This window comes from Zalophus californianus, chromosome 17, assembly GCF_009762305.2.
Source record: "Zalophus californianus isolate mZalCal1 chromosome 17, mZalCal1.pri.v2, whole genome shotgun sequence".
NCBI classification, from domain to species: Eukaryota; Metazoa; Chordata; class Mammalia; order Carnivora; family Otariidae; genus Zalophus; species Zalophus californianus.
In genome coordinates, this window is record NC_045611.1 from 35,932,806 (window position 1) to 35,957,685 (window position 24,880).

The following is a 24,880-nucleotide window of genomic DNA, read 5'->3' on the forward strand; positions in this document are numbered from 1 at the left end:
ACTCAGTCTGTCATCCAAATAACATCATGGCTGTTCATCTCCATGACTAGGATCTATATATTTGTAAAAATTCAGTCCTGAGCTATAAAACTTGAATCTTAAATGACCAAAAAGGCAGGCCATGGAAATGGTGTGAGGTTACTGATTTGTTACTGCTTTATTAGTAAATACAACAATAAGCTTTAAAAATTTTTATGTAACACTTTATATTATATACATGTTATATAAAATTTATAATAAAATTATAAACCATTTTATATTATATGCATGTTCTATAAAATTTTATATAACAAGTTGAAAACTAATGATGTATATATTTTGAAAGACAACCAAGAACACGAGACACATATCAGAACCTACAAAATTGGCCAATTGCAATTACACGCTTAAGATGTATATTTTGAAAGACAACCAAGAATACATGAGACATATATCAGAACCTATAAAAATGGCCAATTTCAATTATACACTTAATTATGCACTGTGGTTTTTGGAAGTCACTGTTCATCTATAAAAGCAAAAGCGACTTCCTCAAGAAATCTGTGAAATACAAACTGAAAGAGAAGAAAGCTATGAAATCGAGAAATTAAAAATGAGGAATGTCTTTAAAGGACTAAGGTGTAGTCATATCATTCTTGGTAAAAAGTAACTAAAAAAATCTGTAAGGAAAAGAAGGAACAAAATAGAAAACAGGAACAAGTTTTTCATTTTTTAAAAACCATTTCTAACCAAGGCAGCCAAAGCCTAATGTGACAAAAATGAGAACAAGTGTGAATTTATTAAAAACACATCACAGGAAACTACAATGAACCATCAAAAAGCACTTACTAACTTTTCAAGACCTAATATATAACATGCAGTTACAATTTTCTGTTATTCGTTTTCTACTTAAGGATTTGAAAATAAACTCCCTTCAAAATCATAAAAGACATATTCTAACTATATGCTTACCAGTAAAAATAAAATATTTATATCTGTCATGAACCCAACATCTCTTAACAGGTAAATCAAATCTCCATATGTATCTTCTAGCCTGAACCAAGAAAAGAGACAGCAGAACTTTGCACAATTTTGCAGGTTATTCTACAGAAATAGAATGGCCAATCTGTCATTTTAAAATATGGACAAAAATTATAATGACATAAAATAAGATATATATTTATAAGAATTTACTATACACACACACACACACACAGGAAATCTGTTGAATTGGTCCCCCTTCTAAGAGTCAGTCCATTGAGTCAAAAATTATATAATAAATGGCAAATGGATTCCAATGCATAATCAAAGTGATCACATTTTCTGAATCTAGACTGATGAGAGAGTCAATATCTGCACTTTCACAGACATTAATCACCCAACATGGACTGAGTGACCCATGCCTGGCACTGTGCCCTGTGTTAAGTGTCAGAGACAGACATATGGCTTCTGCCATCAGCTGCTCCCTACCTTTCCCCACTCTCCAATCTATTTTTCACTTAGTAGCCAAAGGATCTTCATAAAACGTTACTAAGTCTTATCACTGTATTACTGCAAATTTTCAATGGCTTTCCTTCTCACAATAAAATCCAAGTTATCTTCAAGGCTTCCAATGCCCTGCCCATCCCAGCCATCTTCTCTCTCCTGTCATTCACAGTGCTTTGTCCTTTAGCCTTCTCAGTGCTCCTCAAATGTCCAGCTATCTGTCCCCAAGATCCTAGCCTAGAATCCTCTTCCCCCTAACTTCTCATTTGACTTCTACATCCTCCTGCAGCTCAAATGTCACTTCCAGAGAAGAATTCACTAAAGTCCCACACTAATGCTGCAGGAGATGGAGAGCTAATGAGTGGTGTCAAGCAAGGGAGTAACAGATCAGTTCTTTATTTTAGAAAAATCATCCAGACAGGAAACTTGTAGAATGGACTTGCTAGAGGTGGTATAATGACAGATGATGGCCATAAGCAGCAAAGTTAAGTAGGAAACAACTAAAAGAGTCCAAGACAGAGATTCTATATCTACAAGAGCACTAAAGTCATCTTTAGCTCTGCATAAAGTTCCATTGGGCTATGAGCTCTCTAAAACCAGTATTATATATTACAAACTTCCTGTGACATTAGAGAGACCCTATAAACGCTAATTTGAAATGAGAGAAGAGCAGTGAACATAACCAAGATGCAAATAATAATCACTGCCATTCATTTATGGGACACTCAGGCAATATGCATAATGAAGGGGAAGGTAGCAGTGGTTAGGAGCAGTGGTTCTGCCAGAGTCTGCATCCTAGCTGCATGACTTTTTGTGAGTTTACTTCTCTGTGTTTTGTTTTGTTTTGTTTTGTTTGTTTTCAAGAGAGAAGTAATAGTACCTATGGCAAAAGATTGTTGTGAAATTTAAATGAAAAGCACTGAAAATAACACTGCTTGTCACATATTAAATATTCAATAAAAGTTAGGTACTAAAATAGTCCCTGCTGTCACCATCAACACTATAGTCTTTATTATAAGTACCACTACTACAACCACCAAGTACTTTACAGACATTATTTCACCTTCGCAAAAGAACTTATGAAGGATATACTATTATCTCTACTATCCAATGAGGGAAAGTAGATAGAAAAACAATTCACGCAGTTTATAAATATCATACAGGGATCTGAGCCAGTAGCCTGAGTCTAAAGCCTATATACTAAGCACACGATGACACTGTCTCTAAAAAGGGCAAGAGGAACTCAGGTGTGATAAGTAATATAATTTTCTAAGCAATATGATGTACTGATCATTTATTATGCTCCAAGACTTCTTCTAGGCTCTAGGCATGCAGGAGAGGATAAAACAGATGAAATCTCTTCTCTCATATGAGTGATCTATCTGGGGGCCACTTAGATTGAACAGGAGGAAAAGGTCTTTCTAAGGAGACTTAAGCTTAAGATGAGAACCTAAAAGACAACCGAAAGGGACAAGCACAAGCTACCAAAGAGCAGGATAGAGAACATTCCAGGCAGAGGAAATCGCTATCACAGAGAGCCTAAGTGAAACAAAATGTGTGTCTTAAGCAACCAAATCAAGCCAGCATGGCGGAAGAGCAACGGGTGAAGAATGGAGAGCTCCATGAGAAGATTACAGACAGGCAACAGCCAGGGGCCTTGGGTCACCCAAGGGAAGGGACTGCGGATTTTATGCTTCAAGATAATAAATTATCATAGGAAAGTGACAGGATCGGACTTACATGTTTAAAAAAAATCTTCTCACTGCTTGAGAGAGAACAGATTGTAGTAAGGCAAGAACGTGAATTCTTTCCAGGCTATCTCGGTAGTTTAGACCAGAGATGAAAGTGGCTAAAACTTGGGAGGCAGGAATACAGCTGGAGAAAAATAGACAGATTTTAGTATACATTTTTGGAGATGGAGTAGAAAGGATTTACACATGAACTGAATAAAAAGGATGAAAGAAAAAGGAATAACCTCTGTATTTTTAGCATGAATAGCTGGCAGAATAATGGTTTAGTTTACTGAGATGAAGAAGATGAAGGGAGGCCCATGTTTGGCATAGGAATAGGAGTTAGAAATAAGAATTTGGTTTTGGCCAGGTTTCATTTGAGATGCCCATCATATACCCATTTGGAAACGTTCAAGTAGGCACCTGGATCAGAATCAGGAATTCTGGAAGTTCCTCTTATCCTTTATCTTGCCTCACAGAAGATTGGAGATAAAGAAAACATCAAGAGTAAAACAGATTTTAGGATACACAATGTGAGTATTCTGTAACAATCTGAAACAGTGAGACAAGACATTGTACTCCTCATGAAACTATTTCACTTACACAATCTAAAGCATCATTTCTGCTGAGGATAATGATACAGAAAGAAAGTAAGCTTTAAGGTCAATGAGATTCATGCCAGGAGAGTTAGGCCACATCATATGGCCTCTATTTCTTAAATCTTTTAAGATTACAGGGCAGGACCTACTAAGAAGAGATCAGAGCTCCCAGCAGGATACAATTTACAAGTGTTTCAGAAAATTCCATCCTACTTGAAGGGAACCCGTTGCATACCCAATATAAGACAAAAATAAACTCTAACTATACATAAAATAATGACTCCTCTCCCTGCTGTCTGACAGGAGTTCCCATGGAAACTGTCATAAAGAATTTCTTTAGACTTGTGATTATTGACAAAAGTGAAATGGGCTTGGACTCAAACGAGAATAGATTCTAGGTACTCTGATTCAAACTAACTGTAGTTTAGTATGACAAGTTTTCTTAATCAAATGGCCACCTAGAGGATAGATATCAAAATAAGAGAGATAAACAAACTTATCTATTTTTGTATAAGTCCTACTCTTAAATACCTATCAGCAATATTATAAAAGACGGTGTTAGGAAAGATAAGAACTAAAATTTATTAGGCAGCTACTAAATATCAAGTGTTTTGCATATAATATCTTATTTAATCCTCATAATAATCCTTCTCGGTAGGTTCTATTACCCTTATTTTTATACAGAAGGAAGCTAGTTCTCAAGAATGTAAAGTAACTTGCTCAAGATCAAACAGATAGTAAACAAAAAAGCCAGGATGAGATTCAGGTTTAGCTGAACACAAAATGTGTACTCTTTCCTTAGGCTTTTAAAAGAGACCATAACCCACACTGGTCCACGAACCCAGGCATATGGTATCTTTAAGCCACAAGAAACTTTTTGATTAATTGACTGTTATATTAGGCTGAAAACAAGGCTATCATATAATGCCTAAAAAAAGAGGGAGAGCATCAGACATGTAAAATAAAGAGTTGGGTTATGCCCAGAATATATAATAAAACTTTACCATGTACTGATATGCCCATCAAATCAAATTAATAAAAGGAAATTAATCAAAGACCTAAAAAGAAATCAGGAAAAAATTCAAGTCTTATGCTGATAAACTCACTTAGATGCTGATAAACTTAGGGAGCCAAGATAGAGATAGGATACTTCGTTTTAAGGAGTAACTTTTAAAATTATTATTTAAGAATAAAGGTAAAAACACCAAGACATTTCTTAGCTCATTACAAAATGCTGTAACAATTACTACTAATAATTCAACTGCAATACCAATGTGACTGCTATTGCTGACTAGCTCTGTTAACCCAACATTGTATAACTAGTAGTCACATGAAAAATGGAGGCAATCTGAGGTACTGGATGCTACACTCCTTTCCTAATTTGGTAAGTTATTTTGCTGGTGAAATATGCCTATAAATTTATGATCTTGTACATTTTACTCCAAGGTTCTTTAAAGAAAAACCTGGACCTTCAGCCATCTCTTTGGATTTAAGCAGTCGAAAAAAAAGAAATTATATTCAACCACAGCGCATACGGACACATTAGCAATCAGAGCACAATAAAGCATGCACACGCAATTAATTCAGTAAAAAGTAGAAACAAAGACAAAAGAGTAGAAATAAATTCAGGAGGAATAAAGAGGGTTACAATACATAGAACAATCTAGGTACACTGGAAGTTAATTTTCCAAAATCAAGGTACTAGCTTTCATTTTTAGTAACATGGGATAGTGTCTAGCCAAAAGCACCAGGGAAAAGCTCAGCTGTCAACCAAGGGCATGCTTCAAAATAACAGTTGAATGAAACTATTCCTTTTTTTTAAGATTCATTCATTTATTTATTTATTTATTTATTTGAGAGAGAGAGAGAGAGAGAGAGAGAAAGCAAGCGCATGAGCAGGGGGAGGGGTAGAGGGAAAGAGAGAAAGAATCCTCAAGCAGACTCCCTGCTGAGTGCAGAGCCTGACACAGGACTTGATCCCGGGACCCAAAGATCAGGAGCTGAGCTGAAATCAAGAGCCGGCCGCTCAACCGACTGAGCCACCCAGGAACCCCTGAAATTGTTCCTTAAAACACTCTCCTACAATGATAATGTCCAAGGAACAACAACAGGAGAAAACAAATCATTTCCAACGCAGTATTTCTCAATTAGTAAATAAACTATAAATGCAAACCACTCTGAGTATTTATTTTAATAGATAAAAGATTTAAGGAGTTTTAGGAGTCATTATTAAGTTTTGGTTAGAGGAACTCCCAAAAAAGTGTAAATGTTGAAAGTAATTCACAAGGAATCAGTTCTTAAGATGGCTTAAAACTGAAGTTTGGTATATTTCTATTTTGTTTCTTGGTGCATTCTATTTCGATTTAATGATATGGTACTGGAAATACTTTTGTATATGCTTTCAAACATTCTATGTAATGTTAAAGCACAGTTCTTATGTTTTAAAATTTTCAGGACTATTGATTCATAAAAGCATATCTTTAGTATTCTCTTTCCTTATAACTGCTGAATGACTTTGCTAGTGCCAGAAACCCACCAAGCCCTTATTAGGAAAGCTAAGATGGAAAACAGAGCCTGGTGCTTAAAATACAGAAAACACAGTCCAAAGATATATGTCTTCTTGTTCTCTTAGTTCAAAGATTAACCCAGAAATCAACTGTCAGTCTTGTATATTATACACTATTTTGTTATTTAGCAGATGACAACTGGAAACAAGGATCACTTTCATTCCTTAATATGAGCATTCTTTTCCATCTGTGATTTTTTCTTAAGCTCCTTCCTATTTCAAGATTTTCCTCCTCAATCTTGCCAAAACAGGAATTAAAATCTAAATGGAAATAAAGGGGGAACCACTGACAGGGTTTGGGCTGCCTCACCTCACATTTACCTGTTAATGAATCCTGTGGTTGAATATTCTACTTAATGCATATTTGAGACAAAAAGCAGCCTCTTGCCAACAGGCTTCTCCCCAGAGTGTTCACACAATGAATAGATTTTAAATGCCTAAGGTGGGTCACTACATACAAAAAAAAGCCCTAAAGACTTTAGTCTTCATTTTAGCTCTGTGGCTGCTAAACAAAGGCCTTTTCTTCTGTAAAGGAAAACTAGATACAGCCAAAGGCCTGAATTCCTAATGAGAATACAAACATGGTCTCTCTTAGATGCAGGAACTTCCTTGCAGATGTTTTCCAAATCCTGGGGACTCATCAGGGGAGCAATCAGCTTTCACCCAGCTTGCAAAGGGTCTCACCAACATGACAGTCTAAGAGCCACTGTGCCAATGTCTCCTCCAGCCCTTATACCAGGATGCCATGGGGTGGAAGGCAAAGCACATAGCCTTGAAACATAATAGTCTTGGACCTAGGGCAAGTTGCTTTACCTTTGTGAGCTTTTGTTTCCTATGAAATTGTATACAAAAATACCTACTTCACAGGGGCACTGGGTGGCTCAGTCAGTTAAGCATCAGACTTTTGATTTCGGCTCAGGTCATGATCTCAGGGTTGTGAGATCAAGCCTGGCATCCGGCTCCGCACTGGGCATGGAGGCTGCTTAAGATTCTCTCTCCCCCTCTCCCTCTATCCCTCCCTCCACCTCTCTCTAAAGAAGAGGGGAAAAAAAAACCTGAGGAAATAATTGTAACACTAACCAAAAACTTCTAATTTATAAAAGTTATTTCCATTATGCAAGAAGATGATAATCACTTAAGAAGCTTTTTAGGGACTCTACAACTGGGGACGCTCACAGCTCTCGGCACCGGGCCCAGCTTCCTTCAAAATGTCTACTGTTCACAAAATTCTCTGCAAGCTCAGCTTGGAGGGTGATCACTCCAAGCTCCCACAGGCATACGAGTCGGTCAAAGCATACACCAATTTTGATGCTGAGCGTGATGCTCTGAACATTGAAACGGCCATCAGGACCAAAGATGTGGATGAGGTCACCATGGTCAACATTTTGACCAATCGCAGCAATGAACAGAGACAGGATATTGCCTTCGCTTACCAGAGGACCAAAAAGGAACTTGCATCAGCACTCAGGTCAGCCTTGTCCGGCCACCTGGAGACCGTGATTTTGGGCCTATTGAAAACACCTGCTCAGTATGATGCTTCTGACTGAAAGCCCCCATGAAGGGTCTGGGGACTGACGAGGACTCCCTCATTGAGATCATCTGCTCAAGAACCAACCAAGAGCTTCAGGAAATTAACAGAGTCTACAAAGAAATGTACAAGACTGACCTGGAGAAGGACATCGTTTCTGACACATCTGGTGACTTCCACAAGCTGATGGTTGCCCTTGCAAAGGGTAGAAGAGCAGAGGATGGCTCTGTCATTGATTATGAACTGATTGACCAAGATGCCTGGGATCTCTATGATGCTGGAGTTAAGAGGAAAGGAACTGATGTGCCCAAGGATCAGCATCATGACTGAGGAGAGTGTGTGTCAACTCCAGAAAGTATTTGAAAGGTACAAGAGCTACAGCCTTTATGACATGCTGGAGAGCATCAAGGAGGAGGTCAAAGGAGACCTGGAAAATGCTTTCCTGAACCTGGTCCAGTGCATTCAGAACAAGCCCCTGTATTTTGCTGACCGGCTGTACGACTCCATGAAGGGCAAGGGGACTTGTGATAAAGTCCTGATTAGAATCATGGTCTCTCGCAGTGAAGTGGACATGTTGAAAATTAGGTCTGAATTCAAGAGAAAGTACAGCAAGTCCCTGTACTACTACATCCAGCAAGACACGAAGGGCGACTACCAGAAAGCACTGCTGTACCTGTGTGGTGGGGATGACTGAGGCCCATGACGGATGAGCACCCAGGAGTGGTGCTCCTTTGTTTCCAGCTAACAGTTCTAGAAAATAGCTTGTGACTAACAGTCCCCTTGTGCCTGTCCCCATGAGGATAGCGTTAGCATCACCCCCTCCCCATCCTTATGTCAGTTGCCTAAGCATTGCCTGCCTCTCATGTCTAGTCTCTCCTTTTAGCCAAAGAAACGAACATTCCAAGGAGCTGGAAGTGAAATCTATGATGTGAAACACTTTGCCTCTTGTGTACTGTGTCATACACAGATGAATAAACTGAATTTTTACTTTATTTAGAAACAAAAAAAGCTTTTTAGGCACCTATTTTACAACTGAGGCTCCCAGGCACTGAGGCTCCCAGGCCCTGGTCACATAGAGCTGGTGTAAAGACAGGGTCTCCTCTCCACACTTCTCATGCCCTATACAAAACCACTACAGGCCACATTCAACATACACTACAAACTTGAGCCCAACAACAACAGAAATGTTGCCGGGCTTGGGCCCACCAAAGAGGAAATAAAACCAAAATGATATCATATGGTTGACATCAACCTTCAGAAACAAAGGTACTTAAAATTATCAAGTGACCCTTTGAGGGTCTACGCACTTACCAGACCTTAAGAAAGCTGGAGGAGAAGAGACGATGGCATCAGGTGAGCTGGCCATTTCAAATTGTTGACTCTAATCATTAAGCGTTGCAGGCTAAACTACAGCAATTTTCAAAACTGTTTAGTGAAGGTTAGAAGCAATCAGCGTTAGATTAATTGAAAGCAGTGTGAGCAGTTATTAACATGATGCAGTGTGCAACAAAGGCAATAATTGAGGTCCATTATAATTTTATTTTCTTTTTAATGACTTAAAAATTTGATTTTCTTTGCTTTGATAAATTACATTTGCTTATATGGATGAGGCAGGAAATATATAATATCCACTTATTAAACAATACATACGTGTAGCATCTTCTATTGAGCAGTGAAGTGATTATGCTACTATGCAACAATGCTCAGAACTTTGCAGTGGCATCTATCTCAGAGTCAGGTTAGCCCAAGTTTCAAACTAAGTTCAGTTTATATATTCTTCTAAAAGTAACAAACAGAATCAGGTTGATTGTTTTTAAAGACATAGGAAGTCAATGATTCATTCAATAAACTTATAGTGAACACCTTACAGAGTTAGAACCTGAAACCTCAACTAATCTGGAGGAATGACTTCAAATGGTATCTCTTTTACAACCATGATATAAACATACAGTAACATCAAACATTTATACTATGCACTTAAGTACTTAGCACAGAAACTGGACTTAAGTGACTGCATTCAACAAAAGTTAAATAAAATCTGACTTTTTTTTTCCTCAAGAAAGAGAAGGTAGGTTTTCAAAGCTTACTGTTACGACATGCAATTCAGAGAAAATAAAGCCTGGAGAAGAAAATAAACCCTACATGCTTATTGAGAGAAAAGAGAAGTGCTGTAAAATAGATGTTGAAGGCAGAGCTCAGTTCCCTGTAAGAAAACTCAGGTTACTCTCTTTGACCAGACAATTAACACTTTTTATAGCCCAGGTAGACACATGTTAACGGTCAATCAATATTTCAATATGACACAAAAATTTTAAGAAGTGTGAAACAGAAGTATATGTGACTATTCCAAGTACACTGACTTTGAAATGTACTAGGGACTACTTGTTAAAAAATTCTCTCAGACTTTCGTGGTAGTTCTGCAATAACCTAAGAAAATGGTGCAGAACTTTTTAAATAAGGTTTAAAAACAATGGACTTAGCAACAAAGGTTGAATGAATTTCTCCTCTATGATTTATGAAATTAGATACTTTTCTTTAAATTAAAAAAAAGGCAAACTACACAACAAACAACTAAGAACTTCATAAATTTGAAAAACCCCAAACATAATGGGGTATATTAGCTGAGGAAAAAAAAAAAAAAAACCTCAATATCAATGCAAATGCAGAACTGGTTTTCTGAGGGCTATGCCTTTCCTTGTTTAACATTAGCATCTCTCAACAATATAGTAATGAAAATCCTTTAAAAGTAAAGATTCTTAATTGAACACTTGTCATTCCACCCATCTTTTCTGTTTATAGGTACACTTTGAGCTCAAGATTATATCCAGCCAGCCAGAAATAAGGGAAGTTTCAATGCTATCTAGAGGAGTTATCAGCCACAAGTGCTAACTTCAAAGTCGTGACTCTGCAATTTGAACAAGTCAGTTCAGGACACTTCCAACTGTTGTAACTGATTGCGCAGCGTCTTCTGACCTCGGCAGCTTTGGATTTGGGAGGCACAACCGGGAACTATGAGTCCTGGGGCCACTTGCCCAGCGAAGGGGCCTGCTTCCTTCTGAGCCCTAAGCATGCTCAATGTGACCCCCTTCACAGCCTAAGGCCCTGTCCCCCCCACCGATTTGTGCCACATAAATAACTCGAAGAACTTGTGAAGAACATAGAAGGGAGATATGAAATAAGGCAACACTTTTCTGCAGTTTTCTAGGACCAGATCATACTCACATCTAAGAATGAAGCTATCTGATTTTTGAGGGAGGACGCACTCTCCCAGGAACCTGGCTGCCGCCTGATTTCTAAAGAGTAAAACTCCAGGCTTAGTAGATACCATCACCTACTTTCCGAGGGGGAACACAGACGAAATAGCGTTGGGGAAAAACACATGTAGTAAAGTTCGGGCCACCACCACTTGGTGCGGGTGGGGGTAGACAGGAGGAGGAAGGCCAGGGACCGCTGTCTACTTTCTAAGGGGACACACGCAGGCACAGGTTCAACTCCAAGACCCCCACCAGCCTCCCGCCCAAGACGCTTGAAGGGGATCACCACTCGCGTGCGGGGGAAGGGGGTGGCGCTCCAGCCAGCCAAACCTGAGCGCTTGGCCCGGGCTCTTCGCTCCAACACCTTCCAGCTCACTTCAGCCATCAGCCCCGCCGCCCCCACCACCGCTCTCTGGCCGCCGCCTTGGCTACCGCCCCCGAGGCCGCCTGTCAGCTCCGCCCGGCCGGCCCCGCCCCCCCCCCCGCGCGACACTGTCGAGAGGCGCTCCGGCCGGAAGTGAGCGCAAGGGCGATGTTCAACCTAGCTTCGCGGCCTCCTAAACGTCAGAGGTGTAGCTCTAGGGGAGAGTGAGAGGGGAACCGGTGGCGGCTCGTACGAGTGTCGGGGCTGTGCGGTTTCTCTCTCGGCCGGCGGCACGGTGCTTTCCGGCTGCCGTCAAGCGCGGCACTGGGCCGGCGGGTGGGGGCCGAGGGGCTGCCATGGCGGCGGCGGGCCGGCTGCCGAGCTTCTGGGCGCTGCTGGCGCCGCTGCTTGGGGGGCTCGCGCTGCTGGGAGTCGGGCCGGTCCCGGCGCGGGCGCTGCACAACGTCACGGCCGAGCTCTTTGGGGCCGAGGCCTGGGGCACCCTGGCGGCCTTCGGAGACCTCAACTCCGACAAGCAGACGGACCTCTTCGTGCTGCGGGAAAGTCAGTGCTTGCCTGGGCCTCCCTCTGTCCGCTGTCCCTGTGCCCCTCCCGGTGTTCCCACACCCCTAGCCCGGATGGCCGGTCCTCCTGCATTTCCCAGCCCTTCTTTCCCAACCCTGTCTCTCCCTTTGTTTCCAACATCCTTTGCAGCTTGCCTGTTTTCTCCTTTTCCAGCCCCGGGTGCTGGCCCGTCCACCCCACAGTTTGATCTACCCACAAGAGCCCTAGAAACACCCCAGGGTTTTTGGTTGTTCCTAAGATGCCTGCGGCCTTCACCCCAGTACCCTCTCTTCCCCATGGAATCACCTGCTTTCCCAAGTACTTCCTGATTCCCAGGAGTCTTTGTAGCTTGCCTCTGCCTTCCCTCCCGAAGCCCCTTCATTCCTTGGCAGCTTTACTTCCTTCAATCTTCCTTACCCTTTAATGAATTGGAAAAGATGTAACTTGACAGTTTCTTCTACCTCCTCATTTGCCTTATTCGCCTGCCCTTCCCTTTTTCAAGGGTCCCAGCTTTCTTTGAAGCTACTGTGCCCCCACTCCAGTGCCCTAAACACTTCACAGCTCACACAAGCATTTTGCGGGGATCATTGATAAACCCAGTGTCTCCTTGGGAAAAGATTGTCAAACTGCAGATTCTTCTCCCTCCTGAGCTGTCTAGTCTTTTGTGCACCTGACCTTTTCCTCAGTTTGGTCACCACCCTAATCTTCCAAATCTCTGCTTTCCTTGTCAGCTCGAGGTTTTAGGAGTTCTTTGCTTTAACCATCACTAAAGAAACTATTGTAAATCTTGATGCTGACATTGGGTATTAAATTTTTGTATGACTATTAGGAAAAATAGTGAATATACCAAAGTTTAAAAATTATTTACTTTTTTAAAAAATAAATAAATGCGAGTAGGGTCTTAGCCTTTTGAGTACCCACAAAACTGGTAGATCAAGGCCACCAAGGAAGGAGGTGAAGCAGGTTTATACAGAGCTTAACTAACGGGATCTTGGTCCAGGTTTCTTGTGGCTCTTACCAGTGTACCAGAGCCTCTTGTGGACTCTGGATAGTTTTCTATTTTTGTATGACTATGTATTTATTGCAAGAAGGGTGCATACTGCCAAACCTGTAGCTACTCCATCCAAACTGGATACAGAGACTCTCCCCTTGACTTTAAAGATGGCTTGGGTTTAATTAAACAATTTCAAAAGTCTTAAATATGTAATCATGTCCTTGTTACTAGTCAGATACCTACAGTAGGAGTTCCTGTTTCCTGATGCAGTGCATCTGTGTGATAAACTAAAAAGCTTTGTAAGAGGTCGTGTTGGTAGGTCTGGGGAGACAAGGCTTGACATATACTATAGTTAAAAGGCATGTTCTTTATATGGTTCTTTTAAGTCACCAGATCTGATTCCTGGCAAAAGCCATTGGCCTCAGTTTGTTTTGACCAACTGCGTTTTCCATGTTCATCCTTCCTGTTTCTGTGCCACTTTTTTTAACACTGAATTTGTTATTCTGTTATTTGTTATTCTGTAATTTGATATTCTGTTAGGTATTCCCATTCCATCAGACAAGTAGGACTCACCTTGAGAGGGCAGAGGAACTGGAGTAAAATAAGTTTTTTTGTTAATAACAGAACCCAGAAAGCTTTTTGTAACCACTAATTGGAGGTATTACCTGGACATATTTCTCTAATAACGTATATTCACTTCTTTTAGGAAATGATTTAATCGTCTTTTTGGCAGACCAGAATGCACCCTATTTTAAACCCAAAGTAAAAGTATCCTTGAAGTAAGTACAAATGTATCTGTTCCTGTAAAAACAATCGTTATTGTAATGATTGATATGCAATAGCTAGTTGGATTGTCTTTGAAATCAATTTTACTCAACTGTGTTGACAGAAAACCACTAGTTATGAAGTGTAGGTAGCAAGTAATTTGTTAGGAAAAATAGTGAATATACCAAAGTTTAAAAATTATTTACTTTTTAAAAAAATAAATAAATTTGAGTAAATCAGGTCTGTTCCTGCATAAACACCCTTCATTCTCTTGCAATCTAAGACCCCTTCTTGAATGTGTTGGAGATTATCCCTCATCCTGAGTGTGCACATGGGAGCAGCTCATTCACAGGCTCATCAGGTCAACTATGTGTTGAGAGTGGGAGGGGGAAATTTGCACTGGGAAAAGGTCAGTGACATCTGTTCTAATTTCTTTTTGTTTGAGTAGTAGGTGGGGTGGGTTTTTTAAGGTTTATTTTGAAGAAATTTAAATCAAGCTGAATTTTATAAATGTTCAAATAATAGTTCTTATTTTTATTTTATATGACTGGCATTGCCTGAAACTCAGTGATCATCATCAGTAGTGAGCCAGCACAGTTTTGAAACATCAAGAAGCAAGGATTGATTGATAACTGGTTCAAAGAAGAAAACATGAGTTAGTGCAGACTAAAGTGGAAACTTGTAGAAAGTTACAGTATTTCAGTGACCTTCAGTATAATTTACGTGAGGGTTTTCAAGTTTGGGGACACAGTGGTAACAAGAGATGGCAGTACGCATGTTGTGAAGAGGAGGTGGAAAGATTTACCAAACAGAAGTGGGCGGTATACTTTGGAGAGTTATGGACCAAGAAGATGAGATCAGGGCAGACTAGGAACCTTTATAAATATCACAAAGAGTTTGAACTCAGTCCCATGAAAAGTGTGGAATCATTATAGGTTCTTGTTTAAAGGAGCGATGAAGAAAACGGTATTTTAAGTTGATTTACTTGTTAACCATGTACAGGATGAATTGGTTTGTAGAAAGACAAGAGATTACTTAGGAAACAGTTTAAAAAAATATGTAAGTCCCTTTGTGGGCTAATGACTGCTCAGACTGTACAATATTTAAACTCAGACATATGTTTTAAAAAAAATGGCCTTGAGTTAGAACATTGAGAAGAAGGTTTTAAATGGACAAACGAACTATCCCTCTTGAGAAATTTTCCTAGTACTGGCTGTCAGCATGCTTGGAGTGGGCAGGGAACAGAAGTTGATAAATATTATATACAGGAAATGACCTGCTTAGAAGTGATTTTTCTTGGAGAGAAATGTTTGAACTACAAAGGACTAGCGTTCCACCAAGTTTAAAAAAAATCCCAATTCGTTTAATTTTCTTTGATTAATGCAGTGTTGTTTTATATACTATTAAAATTTAGAAACCTGTTTTTATTTTGTTTAGAATATTTTTCAAAGAAAAAACAACACTCCTTCACTCTTTTCTTCCCCTATTCCCCTGTTCTTCTCTCAGATGAAACCACTTATAAAACCTTCAGGTATTTTTTCTGAGGCTTATTTCCATATTTTAAAATAAGCATTTACACTATAATTTCTTGAATAATTATCTTCTTCTCTTGGATTTTTGTTAGCATAGATGAGGGTTTGCCATCTTTAAATTAGCCCCATCACCTCAATATCATTATATCATATTTCTAGCTAAATCAGTAAACATCATTTACATTTTGACCATGTAGATTGTGTGCACTTCAGAACCAACCAGTACACAGTAATTTCATTTCTGTAGAGTTTTTCCTCCTGGAGTAAAGATTGATTTTTAAAAAATCAATTGCATAGTTTTCTATGTACCTATCCTTAATTCCTTGGTAGATGTTCCATCATATTGGCCAAATACCGATTGTTCTTTTTTGTTTTCTCCTTTAAGTCCTCTACACTTCTACCCAATCTGGATTCATTCTTTAAGCCTCCTGCAAGATTAGTATTTGGGGATTTTCCCTTTGTCATTCTTTGTTGGATCCCTCTGTCTTGGATCCTGTGCCATTTTATCCTTAGCTTCTTCATTAACTCCACTGGAGTGCATCCTTCAGGAAATTCCTGAGAAAGAGTGTATGCTTTGTCCTTCCATGTCCCCAGTTTTTTTTGTTTTTAATACTTTGGTTGGCCTATAGTCTTCTAGCTTCATGGGGTGCTATTTTAAAATCCAGTGCTTTTTTTTTTTTTCTCCTAATCCTTCTAATGTGACTTGTTTTATTTTTCCTTTTGGAAACTTTTAGGGTCTCTTCTTTATCCCTTTTGCACTGATTTTTCATGATGATGTGTTTTGATATAGATTATTTTTCATTTATTACACTGGGTATTAGGTGGGCCCCTTCAAACTGGAGGCTTCTATCCCTGGGGGCTTTTTGAAATGTTATTTCTTTAGTAATTTTTTTATTCTATTTCAGGAATTCTTATCATTTTGTTTTTGGACCACCTTTATTCTTTTATTTTATTTGTGTTTTTGTCATTTCATTTTGTTTTCCTTTCCAGGAGGTTTTCTCATTTTTATTTGAAGCCTGCTATTGAATTTTTGGTTAGTGGTAATACTTTTTATCTCCAAGAAGTTTTCTTTATTCTCTTATTATTCTTTCCTCTTAACATGCTGTTCCGTTTTTGTTTCATAGACATACTTCCTTCTCTTATGTCTTCAGTGTAGATTTGAGGTTTTGTTATTCCCCTTACTATCTCTCTTTTCTTTGGATTCCTTATTGCTATTTGTTTTGTCTCTCTTTAATATTCATAGTTTCCTTCAAAAAGCAAGGGTATCATATTTGATAGTATGGCAACAAAGAGCTGATTGGAAACTCTTTGCATGGTAGGACTTGTCTCCTGTCTCTTGCCCTGTGGCAAGACTAACATCCAAGGAATAGGGTAGAGCTGTGGGCAAGGGTCAAATTGTTCTTTCTGTAGACTTACCATTAACTCCCTGTTTTTAGCTTAAGTCCCGAACCTTACCCTCTGCTGTAACTTAAATCTGTAATGTCTGGTTAATAAACTGCTTGGTTTTGTCTTGCTGAGAAAGGGGGACAGTGGACCATACTCACAATACAGACTTTCAGATAAACCTGTTTTCAGCCTTCTGCATCACCCTTATCTTTCACAATTTCTGATGACTGCAAATTCTGAGCCTCTCAGGTGTTCTTCTGGGCAAAAGCTTTCCTTCTTAAGCCTTTTTCTTCAAACATTTTAGCTTATAGTTTCCTTGTCCTCATAAGTCAGTTAGCATTCCCTATCTCCCTTTATGATCTCTTTGGTTTTGAGTGTTATATTTTTTTTAATTCATTCTGTATCATTTTAGTGGGTTCTTTGAAAGAAGAAAAGATAAACACATATGTCAATCTCGTGTCTTTAAACCCTGTACATCCTATTTTTACAGCCATAAAGAAGCTGGGGATTTATGGCTATATGACCTAATCAGGTTATAGACAGGTATTACTGCCAAATAAGTTCAATATGTGTTCCTGGGTATGCATCTGTAGCCACATGCACATGAAGAGACCTCCACAGTTAGATATAGTTTGCTACATAGTAGCATGGGTGGTTGCTATATCATTTTTAAAGACCAGGTATTTTCATGGAAAAGTTAAAGTATTGTTGGAATTATTTGAGGAAACTAGTATTAACAAGCGATTTTATCATAATGATCAGTTTTAGAGGCTGATGCAATTTGAATTTCAGCTATTCCTCTTAGCTATTAGCTAATTAGCTAGTTAGTTGTTAGCTTTCAGCTTTAGCTTTTTAATTGCTTCAAACCTCCGTTTCCTAGTCAGTTCAATAGGAATGATAATTCAGGTGATGAAAATTAAATTATCAGTTAATAGCTACTAAGCATTGATGAAATATATGGGACAGAATAGGTAGATGCATTATGATAAAAACTATTGTCTTTCTTCACTCTGCTTAACCTTGCTTAACTTTTCAGTATTTTTCTCATTTTCACCTTAAATAAAACCTGTTATATATATTTTTAGATTCTTGATGCCATTTACAAAATACTTATCTCTAGTCTTTTGGAAAACTCGCTGTCTTGCTATTTGCTCTAAGTGGAATTAAATAAAGATTGAACTTAAGGCCTATTTTTTGGTTGGGTCATTCAAACATTAAGATAAGACATGTTTTAAGTTTTCAAAGTTAATATAAATAATTTGAGAATTATTTCATTATTAAAATATAAAATTAGGAATGTATGTTTTGATAGCATATTGCCAAGTTTGATAAAAAGAAGTTATGTACCATTGTGAATCTTGAATATTTTTCAGAAATAAAATGAGTAATTTTATTTAAATTTTTTTAGTAATTTAGTGCAATAATTACTTACTCTGCACATCTGCATTAAACCCAAAATTAAGTATTTTACAAATTTAACCTTTTAACTGATAAAATGACAGTGATACCCCTTGTTACCTTAACAATTATGAGCCCCATTTCTTATAAACCAGCCAAATGCATTGGTGTCCTTGACAAAAGAACTAAGTAAAAGATGATATTGGCTAGTGTAAGAACATAAAACTGTTCTTTCTTTTGAAATATTTCAGATTTTTGTCTCTACAATCATCCTGAATTAATTTTGTAGATCAAAGAGGCCTAAATACATGAAGGATGATAACAAATTAAAGAAGAAAATGAAATGAGAATCAGTTCTATGATTTTAAATTTTGCATTGAAAATATCTGTGTGTAGTACATAGACATGTCCTTTTCTATTATATCTTGACTAGATACCTTAAAATGTGTGTTTTTTTTAGGAATCACAGTGCACTGATAACAAGTGTAGTCCCAGGGGATTATGATGGAGATTCACAAATGGATGTCCTTCTGACATATCTTCCCAAAAATCATGCCAGCAGTGAATTGGGAGCTGTTATCTTCTGGGGACAAAATCAAACATTAGGTGAATTTGTTTTTTAAGAGTTTTTAATATTTATCATTGGATATTAAAGGAAGACTATGCCTGTTATTCCTAGGTAAATATAACAAAAATACTGTTCTGAAATCAGTTCAGTAATGAATTTCTTAAGAGTCAGTAATGGCCTGTAAAAACACTTTTAAAAGTCAAATTTCTGATTTTTCTTTTTGAACCCAGAGCTAGTCTGAGGTGTGTTCCAGAGAACAGATTCCACTATTGCTAGCTTTAGGAAAAGAGAGATTTATTAAAGGGTTTTATGGCCTACATAATTATTGGGATAGCTGGAGAACAGACTCTAGGTTGAACCTTCAGGAACAATCCCCAAAGCCATCAAGCATGGCTTTTTACCATCAGAACACTGCCAGTTGTACCATAGCTGCTAGAATGACACTGTCTGCCGTGACCCTCAGCGGCCAGGGGGATGCCTAGTCTCCCCATTATAGGAAAACACAAAAAGGTTGGAGTGGAAGTTGAGAGTCAGTCTACCATATCCACCCCAAAACCTTCAAGACTTACCTGAAAAGCCAATTAATTATACCCAAGCAGATAACTTTGTTCATGGACCAGATTTCAACACAGGGTGGAAGGGCTACAGTTGTGTTTTCTGTAACGTTTGAGAACATAAGCAGTAGTCTCAGTGCTTCAAATTCATTCAGTCAGTAAATATCTAAAGAAATAGTACCATGTGAAAAGCATTTCATGTATGCAAGCATGGACATTTTAGAGTCAAGTAGTTTTGTGCATATTGTCAACTGCTCTAGTGCTAAATTGTATTTAAAGAAGACTCACCTAAGAGATTTTTAGATTAAATCCTCTAAAGAAAGTTATTGTAATGGTGCTCTTAACTATAGAATGAGCCCCAGTATTTTGTCCTTACAAACTTGATGTCCATTTAAGTTAGATTTATAGTGTCTTGTTAATAGTAGTAGTTGGAATTAATTATACATGAATCTTGAAAAGAATAAAGGTATTTTACCCCAAGTGTCGATATCAAAAATAATATAAAGTGCCTGCTGATTTATATATTTTCTTTCTATACAGATCCTAACAATATGACTATACTCAATAGGACTTTTCAAGATGAACCACTAATTTTGGAGTAAGTATGTGCTTGCTTCCCTTTGAATGATTTTAAACTAACAAACATAAAATTTCTCATATAAGAGACTACTTTGCAAAGTAGCATTGACACTAAATTCATTCTCCCTTTGAAACTGATAGAGGCTTATACTCTTGACTATATGACATTTACGTGCCATGTTGGAGGAAAGAGAAAAACGAAATTCAATATTTTGGAAAGAGGAAGAAATTTGTGTTTTTGTTTCAGTAGCTTTCAGTGTGTCCATTATGGATCTTTGTTGATTATAGCCATGTCATTACTCAAAAGAATTAAGGTAACTGTTTTACAGTAATACTGTTAGTGCTTGATTGACAGATAGGAATGGTATGGGTTTTTCTCCAGAGATTTAGAAAAATGTCTATATTAAGGAGAAACTTATCTTTTTTTAAAGCTCTTCTTTAGTGTTATCATTTATTTCTCAAAATACACTGATGTACTAGGATAAGTGTCATCCAAATTCCTGTCAGGACATTTGGTAATGATACAGAGATCATTTGGGGAGCTAAAGCGGTGTACAGCCACTTTCTTGTTTCCACTGCTGCGTTTCATACAGTTATTAAAATAATAGTCGTGTATCAATACGTCAGTGGCCCTTAGAAGTCTCAGCTATAAATTCATGGATTAATCTTCTTAAAGGCCCTCAGCTTGATTGCTTTCATAGTTGTGTATTTTTTCATTGTTGTTGCAATATATAATGGCCAGTGTGAATTTTTACACCAGCTGGGGATTACTTTTGTGGGTTATTTCTCCTAAACTCACCTAACTACATCCGTTGGGTCTGAAATAAGTGCTGTCTTCTTGCCGCTCAGGGATAGATGAGGTTATGCAGAAACTAAAGACAACCCTAACATTTCACAACAAAAGTTCATTTCTTGCTTACACTGCCTGTCCACTGTGGGTAAGTGATAGGCCCAGCTCTGTGCCATCACTCAGTCACGTGTCAGAGTCCCCATTATCTGTGGAGCTGCACCACCTGAAATCCATGTTCCTCTCCTTGCCACTGCCAAGCTTAAAGCAGACTGGAGGGTCCAGTAATAAATAATAAACCCTTTTGCCTGGAAGTAACACATGTCTAACACTCTGCTCACATTTTATTGACTACAGCAAAAACTGGTGAGCATTGTGATGTCAACCACACCTCACAAAGGTTATTTTCCTTTTAAAGCTAGAACATGAGAATTTTACGAAATAACTGCTTAATGTTTTTAATGTTTTCTCTTCAGCTTCAATGGTGATTTAATTCCTGATGTATTTGGTATTACAAATGAATCCAGCCAGTCACAGATACTATTGGGAGGGTGAGTAAATATGATTATAACCATGCCATGAATTGTACTTATTGCTGCTACAGGATCTGTGTGTCTATGTGAACTGATTGCTTTAACCATTAGGAGAAAACTCAGTTCATTGGAAATCCTTGCTCTTAAAGATTTTTAAAAGGGCATTTGGTTGACATATAAGCTTTCTCAAACACTTGGGGATATGATCTGCAACTGCTCTCTAGGTAGAACCAGCTTAATCCATTTCTCCCTTTGGAAATTAGAGATATAACTTTACAGGTCCCCATTTAAATATTGGTTCATTAGATGTTTTTTAGGAAAAATTTAAATAGGATAGCTGCAGTCTTAATTGAATTCTCCACCTTAATCATGGTAGCTCTGAGACTTTTACTGATAAGCCTTTCCTTCTCCCTTTTATTTGTTCAATGAGCAATCAATAATTGCCTGAGAATGTAAACACCCCTTCTCTGGGCTCTGGAAACTTTTCTGTGTGTACTTTATCCTTGACCAATATGTGTGCTAGGATTCTCTTACTACCCTTGCATGCCACTCTTTCGAAAAACTATATCGCTCGGCATCAGGGAAATCCAACTCAAAACATCAATGAGATACCACCTCACACCAGTCAGAATGGCTAAAATTAACAAGTCAAGAAACAACAGATGTTGGTGGGAATGCAAGCTGGTGCAGCCACTCTGGAAAACAGTATGGAGTTTCCTCAAAAAGTTGAAAATAGAGCTACCCTATGATCCAGCAATGTACTACTGGGTATTTACCCCAAAGATACAAATGTAGGGATCCGAAGGGGTACGTGCACCTGATGTTTATAGCAGCAATGTCGACAATAGCCAAACTACAGAAAGAGCCAAGATGTCCATCGACAGATGAATGGATAAAGAAACACACACACACACAATGGAGTATTATGCAGCCATCAAAAGGAATGAAATCTTGCCATTTGCAATGACGTGGATGGAACTGGAGGGTGTTATGCTGAGTGAAATAAGTCAATCAGAGAAAGACATGTATCCTATGACCTCACTGATATGAGGAATTCTTAATCTCAGGAAACAAACTGAGGGTTGCTGGAGTGGTTGGGGGTGGGAGGGATGCAGTGTCTGGGTGACAGACATTGGGAAGGGTATGTGCTATGGTGAGCGCTGTGAATTGTGTAAGACTGATGAATCACAAACCTGTACCTTTGAAACAAATAATACGTTATATGTTAAAAAAAAAAGAAGATAGCAGGAAGGGAAAAATGAAGGGGGGGAAATTGGAGGGGGAGACGAACCATAAGAGACTATGGACTCTGAGAAACAAACTGAGGGTTCTAGAGGGGAGGGGGTGGAGGGATGGGTTAGCCTGGTGATGGGTATTAAAGAGGGCACGTACTGAATGGAGCACTGGATGTTATACGCAAACAATGACTCATGGAACACTACATCAAAAACTAGTGTATGGTGATTAACATAACATAATTAAAAAAACTATTTGGAATCTTGCGATTCAAAGATAAAATTCTTCTAGTCTTAAATAGAACTGGCCTCCTAACATTTAAAGCAAGATACTTTTCATGAGATGCCTTCAGCTTGGTTAATTTTTTATTTGTCTGATAAGGCAGAAATTTAATTCAGGAGTACAGAATGTGGGGCACCTGGATGGCTCAGTCGGTTAAGTGTCCGAATCCTGATTTCACCTCAGGTCATCATCTCATGAGTAGTTTGATGGAGACCTGCATCAGGCTCCACCGCAAGTCCTGCTTGTTTGCCTTGGGCTGGGACTATTCAGGAAACTGTCTTTTTGTTTCCTCTCTTTAATGGCATACATGTGGGGGGCGACTGGCTGACTCATTTGGAAGAGCATGCAACTCTTGATCTCGGGGTCATGAGTTCAAGCCCCCAGGTTAGGTGTAGAGAAAACTTGGGGCACCTGGTGCCTCAGTTGGTTGAGCATCTGACTCGTGGTTTTGGCTCAGGTCATGATCTCAGGGTCATGGGGGTCTGGCTTCATGCTCAGCAAGGAGTCTGCTTGAGATTCTCTCTCTGCCTCTCCCTCTGCCCTTCTGCCCCCCACGTTCATCTGTGCACGCGCTCTCTCTCTCAAATAAATATATAAATCTTCAAAAAAATAATAAAAACTTAAAAATAAATAAATAGATAAATAAAGGCATACATTGTGATTGAGAATGTGATGGTGACTCCTGGCCTGCTTTATTTCACGGTAACCTCCATTTTAGTCAAAGAAATACTTTGAATACCTTTAATATGTAATTTGACCTTGAGAAATTAAAACTTTTTAAACAGCTGTTGTTAATTCAGAAAGTAAAATTTCTAATATCTTTATGGGTTTTCTACTTAATCTGTAAGAAAACTATCTAGAATATCATGTGATAGTGTCATAGCTTATTTGTTCTGAATTCTGCATTAGATTTTTTTCTCTGATGCTTACTGAAAAATGATAGCTTTAAAAACTTACTATGCCTAGAGACACATTCACTTTTATTTTTTAGACAGTATACTCTGGTATATTTTGGTATACTTGAGTAATATTCTGGTATTTTATTCTCATTTAAACTTTCATTTACAGATTAAACAATAATAGCTAACTGTATTATAAATAACAAGTTTGCCTACAAGATTTATTCTGATGCCAGTTTAAAGAATGAAATTACATAAATTGGCAGAAAATAATTCTTGTCATTAGCATGGTTGGGATAACTATAGCCTAGCGATATCATGATTCCAGACAAAAGAAAGCTGAATATGTCCCTATGGGAGCAAGCATTAATGTGTTACTAAAATAAGAAAAATGTATTTAGGCCATATCACTTTTACAAGTTACCGACATATGTACTGGTACATTAAGTAAAAAAGCCATCAACATTGACATTTTGGACTATTCATGTGACCTTGACTGGCAGCCCAATCTTATCAAGAAACCTAACCTACCTTTTGCAACTTAAATGTTGTGCTTTATGGGTATGGCAGACCCAAGATTATCTTAAACTTAATTAAATTTTGCCAGAACCTTAATTTTATGGGAAATTTGCAATGATCTTTAAATAGAGTACTAAATGCTCCCATAGGATTGTGCTGAAAAGCCCACAGCTGTAACCCGGTCCAACGCAGTCATGGAAATAGGAGATTGCCCACAAGTAAAACTAGCATGACTGATTTGGCTGGCGTAAAGGTACACATTGTCAGTCTAAGGAGGCAGTGGTAATAGGCAGAAGGATCCTTTTTAATTGGTACAGTGGGGGCTATCTAACAAGGACAGGAAGGATACTAAATCGACTTAGGTGCCGGAGATAATTGAACTATGTTAAATGGTCAAAGGTGAGGCTTCAGTTTGTGTCTCAACCTCACTTTATAATGACTTGAAATAACGTAATCATGTGCCACGTTACTTAGAAATAACACCGAGCCATTAAATGGTAGAGCAGCTTTCGCAGTGATGTGAGGTTATAATTAATGAGCATTTTCTGTAAAAGGGAATTTGAAACTGATGTTGCATAAGCATTCAGAATATTTAGTATTGATGTGAAAACATTTGTACCTGTAATTTTAATCAAAGCCAAATATAATATTGGTCTGTTCAAAATTCTGTGACTCATCTACTGACTTCAAACATATTTCTGGTTTAGGCCCAAGTTGTATACTTGGGAATATTAATGTAGGTATGTGATAGATAACTACTTTGACATATACTCCATTTA

General features: G+C 38.3%; 2 protein-coding genes and 1 pseudogene across 5 annotated transcripts in view; 2 read left to right on the forward strand and 1 right to left on the reverse strand.

The window, feature by feature from the left end:
- The window catches only part of PHKB (phosphorylase kinase regulatory subunit beta), a 304,320-nt gene extending 292,751 nt beyond the window's left edge, over nucleotides 1-11,569 (reverse strand). The window contains exons 1-3 of one of the 4 annotated variants that reach the window (XM_027620346.1): nucleotides 11,472-11,569; nucleotides 9,538-9,666; nucleotides 9,199-9,312 (exon numbers count right to left, since the gene is read on the reverse strand). In XM_027620346.1, coding sequence (XP_027476147.1) covers nucleotides 9,199-9,253 — 55 coding nt within the window. In that variant the 5' untranslated portion in view covers nucleotides 9,254-9,312; nucleotides 9,538-9,666; nucleotides 11,472-11,569. Of the gene's footprint in view, nucleotides 1-9,198; nucleotides 9,313-9,537; nucleotides 9,667-11,109; nucleotides 11,219-11,471 lie in introns of those variants that run through there. The other 3 variants (XM_027620345.1, XM_027620343.1, XM_027620344.2) reach the window with 3 other exon arrangements.
- LOC113936768 lies at nucleotides 7,553-8,581 on the forward strand (annotated as a pseudogene).
- Nucleotides 11,570-11,663: 94 nt separating the features above from the next.
- The window catches only part of ITFG1 (integrin alpha FG-GAP repeat containing 1), a 327,184-nt gene continuing 313,967 nt past the window's right edge, over nucleotides 11,664-24,880 (forward strand). Inside the window, exons 1-5 of the mRNA XM_027620347.2 lie at nucleotides 11,664-12,069; nucleotides 13,770-13,842; nucleotides 18,605-18,750; nucleotides 19,807-19,864; nucleotides 21,109-21,183. Coding sequence (XP_027476148.1) covers nucleotides 11,862-12,069; nucleotides 13,770-13,842; nucleotides 18,605-18,750; nucleotides 19,807-19,864; nucleotides 21,109-21,183 — 560 coding nt within the window. The 5' untranslated portion in view covers nucleotides 11,664-11,861. The remainder of the gene's footprint in view (nucleotides 12,070-13,769; nucleotides 13,843-18,604; nucleotides 18,751-19,806; nucleotides 19,865-21,108; nucleotides 21,184-24,880) is intronic.